This window comes from Capra hircus, chromosome 14 (assembly GCF_001704415.2).
Source record: "Capra hircus breed San Clemente chromosome 14, ASM170441v1, whole genome shotgun sequence".
NCBI lineage: Eukaryota > Metazoa > Chordata > Mammalia > Artiodactyla > Bovidae > Capra > Capra hircus.
In genome coordinates, this window is record NC_030821.1 from 26,212,546 (window position 1) to 26,219,590 (window position 7,045).

At 31.5% G+C, this 7,045-nt stretch overlaps 1 protein-coding gene across 1 annotated transcript in view; it reads left to right on the forward strand.

Moving 5' to 3' along the window:
• The window catches only part of EMC2 (ER membrane protein complex subunit 2), a 61,477-nt gene extending 57,452 nt beyond the window's left edge, over window positions 1-4,025 (forward strand). Inside the window, exons 11-12 of the mRNA XM_005689157.3 lie at window positions 808-895; window positions 3,850-4,025. Coding sequence (XP_005689214.3) covers window positions 808-894 — 87 coding nt within the window. The 3' untranslated portion in view covers window position 895; window positions 3,850-4,025. The remainder of the gene's footprint in view (window positions 1-807; window positions 896-3,849) is intronic.

Below are 7,045 nucleotides of genomic sequence, written 5' to 3' on the forward strand. Positions count from 1 at the left end.
AAACACATTTTGAAATCAGCATGGGGTATTCAACAGTATTTTCCCCACTGATTACATATTATATTGAATTTTAGTAAGTCATGAATTTTTTTGAATATTCAAAGATAGTATTTAATACCCTGTGTTTTGTTCTCATTGTAAAATCCATTCCCAATTTGGTATTATGAAATAAATTATGACTTAATAAACTAGAAATACATTCTTTAAAACATGTTTATATTACTTCAACATATAGCATAGAGTTTTATTTGATAGCTTTTCACTACAGAAACATGATGTTATATAGTCAACTAATAAAACTGGAAAATTAAAAAAAAATTGAAACCTACTGTAAAAAATTTTAGAGAAACCTTACAACTTTAAACTGTTATATAGCAATACTTTACATTTATATTTTATCTTTATTTGAAATTGTAAAAATTTTATTAGAGGTCACACAAGTAGAAATGGTCCCTCCTGCACAAATACAATTTTGTTTCTAAATTATGCTTTTTATTTCATAAAGGTTTTTTGGTCTGAAAAGGTAGGATAGTTTGAAAATCAAATATATATTTTTATAGATTATCATGCTGCTTAAACATTTAAACTAGTCAATTTTACAGGGAAATTTTTATACTTCAGGTGAAGATGAATCCTTAATGAAAATGTTCTTAAAACCCAAGTTTTATTTTTTACTGAAGAAAAAGAACATACTTGATTTTGTGCTAGTGATAAAAATAATGTTAACTCTCATTAACAATTTGAAAGTAAGATTGTGATTTTGTACCTGCCACTGTAGTTAAGCCTAATTGCATTTTTTAAAATTAGTTTGCAGGTCGAAGTAAGAAGGAAACCAAATACTCTCTCAAGGCAGTCGAAGACATGTTGGAAACACTGCAGATTACCCAGTCTTAAGGTTTCAAAAACTCTTTCACATTACATCTCACAAATGCAAAATTGAGCTCACTGGTTTTTGACTTACTTACTAGATGCCCAGTGCTATTTATATATTGATTTTCTGTTAAGAAGACAGTTGTAAAGAATACGTTTATATAAACCTAGAAATGGCATTTAGTGCTAAGCAGGTAGAGGGGGAAAGCTCATGGAAAAGAGATTTAACAAGATTCTTACAGATGAAACATCATTCTTTTCATATCACACATATATAACTGCTCTTAAACCACAATCTAATATATAAATAATCTTGTTAAATAAACTGAAGATTTATTAAACTTGCATATGAAAATTCTAGATTCTTTTTGTTGTATTCAAATAGTGAATATATTATTTTAAAGCTTAATTTCTAGTTAACTCCTTTTTTTTTGTGGTAGGAAATACATAGCATATGTAGTTGACAGAAGCAAAATGCTGGTAAATTATTTCATTCTCTTCATAGTGTCAGGTTGAATTTTGCTCTGCATTCCAGTGTGCTATTATTTTATATGCTATAATGTTATTCTGATAGATCTTGGTTAAAGTATATCATTCTCCAAAGTTCAGCATTATCATTTTATGAAATTTTGGTTTGCTATGGGACATAATTGAGATTTTTTACCTATAAAATGGTTTAAGGTTCATGTATGCTATGATAGTCAAATTTAACCCTTATGAAAGTTATGTTTATCCAGCTTTCAACACTAAATTATTTAAAGGGCTATTTAGAAAGCATAGATAATAGGGATGAAAGGAGTTTCAATGGCTTAATTATTTTCCTTTAGGGAAAAATAAGAAAATCTAAACTATTTGTAGAAGCAAATATTTTGTAATTCTTGTATCTCATTACCTCCTTAGTAATAATTACAATTTCTTTCTTTTTTCTCTTTTTATAATGAACAATCATTACACTACTGTTAGTAGTATTTGGTGTGTTTTGCAGTAAAATAGAACCTGAAAGTTAAAACACTTTATTCAGACTTTTAAGTTCAAACACTTAATATAGTTTTTAAAATAGGCAGTTCATTCAGGGCAAATATTATTAGTATTAATTTATAATTTACATGCATAAATTATATATTACATATATAAATACACTTAATTTTTAATTACTTGCCAGTGTAATACAGAAACTCTGATATGCTTGCTATTGTGCTCAGTAGGGCAAATAGAGATCATAGAAGAATTGACAAAGTAGATGTCTGAAGGAAGAGAACTATTGTCAGTATCAGCATTTTAATTTTTTGAGTTATTCTGTTAGCAAATTGTACTTCACATCTAGTCTAATTCTTTCATTTTGCTTTTTTTTTCATTTTGTTCTGCCATAGATAATGGGCAGATGTGAAATAACTCTTCCCTTATGAAGATAATTCCTGTTAACTAAATATTTGTTATCACATGATAAACTGTTTTTGCCCATGAATTTATTCACCATTTTCAACATAGTCAGCCATTTCAGATAAAGAAAATAGTGCCCACATATTATTCCACTACCTTTCTTCCCTCTAATGTCCTTCTGTGAGTCACTAGAGTACTGTATACTTCAGCAGTATTTGTGTAATAAATAATTTAGTGCCCCTTATAACTGTCAGCCTTTAGTTTCACTTTTTTTCTAATTTTAACACCTTCTTTCCAGAAATTTTTAATTTGTTAAGTACCTTGTTAATGTGTAATAATTTATAGACTTCAAATCTTATAAGCATGAAATCACAAGTATGAGAATTAATTAAATATATAAATATTAAAGCTAAAATGGTTCCATAGAAAGATTATCAGGACCCTGGGTCCCTGATGGCATTGGTGAACACCTGAACCAACAAGAGTAATTGCCAGCTTCTGCACTAAGTACGTGAGAAAGATAAACTTGATTATTAAGCCATTGTTTGTATTTTTTGTTACTTCAGTCATATATGTTTCTGACTAATGAGCCACCATTAAGCTCTTTTTAAAATGCAGAACTATTATTTTAGACATTCGAGGGATGCTATTTCAGAATTTAATGATTTAAAGTTAAGTAGATAATTAAATATAACAAAAGAAGTAGTATCTTGTTCCAACTCAACACCTAGTATTTAAGCCAACAGAGGTGAGAAAAAGGCATATTTAGAATATCTTTAATCCTGAGAATAACATTGACTTGGGAACAGAAGATATAGAAAAAATTTGAAATGGAGAATTAATATTTCAATATGCCAGAAGCAAACAATTTTTTAATCACATATTTCAAAGAATTTTTTTCTTTTAATGCTATAATCTCTTTATTCTCAAAGCAACGTCACTTATATTCAAAGAACTATAGTAGAGTTTAGAAGGGACATTAGAGAGATTTAGTTGTACTTGATTTTAGGATGAAGAAGTAAGGTTGTGAGAAATTAAGCTCTTCTGTGACAGAGCTGGAAATAGGATTAGGATGTCAGGGGTTTCCAAATCAATCCTCTTTCTAGTATATTCCAAGGCATATGTCTAGCCTGTTGTTCTTTGATAAAGATGAGAGCCGGATGTATCCAAGGGACATTGCTTGGTGGCTGAGAAAGGACTAGAATTCAGATTTTCTGACTTGTGAAACAATTTTTTAATGGAATAATTAAGCCAGAATTTCATTTTTAATTAAATTGAATGTAAAGGAAATTACCCAATAAAGATAATTTATTTACAGTCAGTGTGAGAAGTATTTTCAAACTGTTTCAGAATTATTTCAAACCTCCTCACTTTGAACTTCTAATTTCTCCTATCTCCCTTCTCATTCTTAGCAAGTAACCTCTTGTTATAGGTTGAATTGTGTCTCTCCCTACCCCACCCCAATTTAATATTTGAAGTTCTAATCCCTGGTGCCTCTGAATGTGACTTTATTTGGAGATTGCGTCTTTAAAGTGGTCATGAAGTAAAATTGAGTCATATTGCTGAGCCCTAATCTAATATGATTGATATCTTTATAAGGAGAGATTAGGACACAGACATACAGAGGAGGCACCATGGAAAGACGAAGAGAAGATGTCCATCTACAAGCCAAGGAGTGTTTCCTCAGAAGAAACCAGCTCTGCTGACACCCTGATCTTGGATTTCTGGCCTTTAGAACTGTGATGAAATAAATTTCTGTTGTTTTAAGACATTCAGTCCTCTGTGTACTTTATTAAGGTAGCCCTAGTTAGCTATCATAGCCCTCATACTATTTCACAGAGAAAAAGAGAGATCATAAACTGTCAGATGTTCTTGAGCGCAACTTCACTTCTTTTCCTCCTAGAGTAGAAGAAAGTAGCCCTACTCTTTTTTGAGCTGTTTCCCACCACTGTCTTCCTCATTTTTAATACTTTAGCCATACTTTAGTTTCATGAATTTGCCACCCTTTCTTCTGCTGCAAGAGCATCCTAACTTTTCCAAAGCTTCATTTCTTTTCTTCACACTTGTCCTTAAACTATTTTCTTTTCTTCACTATACCTTTTTTCTTTTTATTTCAGCTAGTTTCTTTCCTGTTAATACTAAAATATGCTCAATTTTCTACCACTTTTTAAAACATCTTCCTTCATTTCCACAATTCCCTTGCAGCTACTACCCATTTCTCTCTGTTTTTTTTTTTTTTACTGCCAGATTTCCTCACTTGTTGAACTCATGTCTATTTTCCCATTCTTTAAATTGCTCCAGTCTGGCATCCCCAACACCCCCTTCACTCCACATTGTTCCTTTGAAATAGTTTAGTTCCATGTAACCAATCTAATGGACAGTTTCAGTCTTTTAAATCATCGCCATGTTCCATTCCTGTTATGCTCTGTGATTCATCTCAAGTGTATAATTCTGCTCCATTTCTATTGCCACCAGCACCCTAGACCAAGCTACCATTATCTGACTCCTGGACTACAACAGTAGGTAGATATCATCATCACTTCCCCCAGTCAGTTCATCACTACAATTAGAATGTGACAAAACATCACTAATAATAACTTTTTACCCTCCCTCTCTTTAAAACTCGTCAGTTATTTCCCTTTTGATGCCTTAAACGTGACCTTTGACGTTCTATATGATATCAGAACCAAGAAGGAAGATTCAGATTTTCTTAATTGTAAACTACTTTCCTCTTGCCCTTTATTTCTGGATTTAGCTACACTTAAATTCCATGGCCTTGTACACATCCTTCTTCCATAAACTTGGTACTTGTTCCCTCTGTATGAAATAAAGCCTTCCTTGAACTCATCTTTCAGAGGTCATGTCCCTCTTTTTTTTTTTTTTCTTACTATAGTTTTTAAATAATGTCTTACCTTTAAAATACTTTAAAACTCACAAGAAGTTGCAAAAACAATACAGAGTTCCTGTGTACCGGTAAGCTTCTTCCTATTATCTTACGTAGCTTTAGTACATTGTCAAACCCAGAAATTGACAGTGCAGCACTGCTGTTAACTCAGGTACAGATTTTATTCAGATCTCATAATTTTTACATGCTTGCCTTTTTTTTATCCTCTTTATGTAGTTTCATATGTAGATTTATGTTACCATCACCACAATCAGGATATAGAATATATATCTCAAAGGAACTCCTTGCTACTTGTTAATAGTTACATGCTACACCCTCATCTATCAGTCAGTAATAGCTACTATCCACTGATATTTTTTTCTCTGTTGCTATAATTTTCTCACTGTAAAAATGTTTCGTCAGTGGAGTCATACAATTTGTAACATGTTGAGACTGGCTTCTTTCACTGGGTATGTTGCCCTTTAGCTCTATTAGTGCTGTATGTCTCAATTTTTTTTTTCTGGAAGCTTCCATTATAGAAAAAGTTTAATAAATGAAAAAATAAACACAGCTTAAAATATGGCACAATGTCTCTTATACAACAGATACCATGAATAACATAATAATACAGTCACCTTAATTTTAAGAACTATTGGTCATAAGCATGGCTTTGAATATAGGCATAGTTACTGGTAGCAAAATGACGGTATCTAAAGAAAAGGAATTAATTTTAATCATGCTTAATTAAATCTCATTGTTCTCTTTGCCTGAACAGAAACTGCTTCACTGTTAGAATAAATCACAACTATCCCCAAATAGACTTACTGATTTAAATATTTTTAAGTAATATTTCATTGTATAGATGCATCACAGTCTGGTAATCCATTCACCATGAAAAGACATTGAATTTTTAAGACAACCCAGTGGGGTTTATTCCAGATATGCAAGGCTCCTGCTTTACTGTTTGAAAATTTGTTAACGTAATTTATCATACTAAGAAGAAAATAAAAACCACGTGATTATATTGATAAAAAAAAAGCATTTGACAAAATTAAACACCCATTTATGATGAAAAAGATATAAAATTTGCATCTAGCATGGTATGTAATGAAATCTAAACACATTAATTTGGAAATAAGGATATGCACTTACCATGTTTGATACAGTACTTGATGACTTGGTTTGTGCAGTAAGAGAAGGGCATAAAAAGTATACAGCCTGGAAAGGAAGAAGTAAAGCTCAGATTTACAGATAACCTAATGGTCTGCATGTAAAATCCCTGGAACTCTCCAAGAACATCCTGGAACTAATGAATGAGTTTAGCAAGATCACTGAATAATACTAGGCCAATGAAACTTTTATTTTTGTATGCTATAAATGATATCATTTACAGTTGCTAAAAACATACAATATTAAGTATAAATTGAAGAAAATGAGATGTTTGCTAAAAACTATAAATGCTAATGAAAGAAGAGCTAAATAAATGGAGAGATATACCATATTCATGGATTGGGAGGCAACATAGTGAAGATGTCATTTGTCCCTCAAATGCTCTGTGGGTTTAATACAATTTCTATCAAAATCCCAGAATTCTTTGTAGATAGACTGACTTTCTAAAATTTATTTGAAAAGGCAGAGAAACAAGAATAGCATACACAATTTTGAAGATAAAGGAATCAGACTGCAAAATATCAAGGTTTTATAATGTAGCTACCACACCATCAGGAGAGTGTAGTATTGATACTGAATGTGTGTAAAGCCAGAGGGATAGACACATAGAGCAGTGAAACAAAATGTGGAGTCCAGAATAAACTCACACCAGTATGGCAAATTAACTTTTGAGTAAGGAGGAATTACGCTGGGACAATTGAAATGGTGTTGGAACAATTGGAAGTTTACACCATAAAAAGA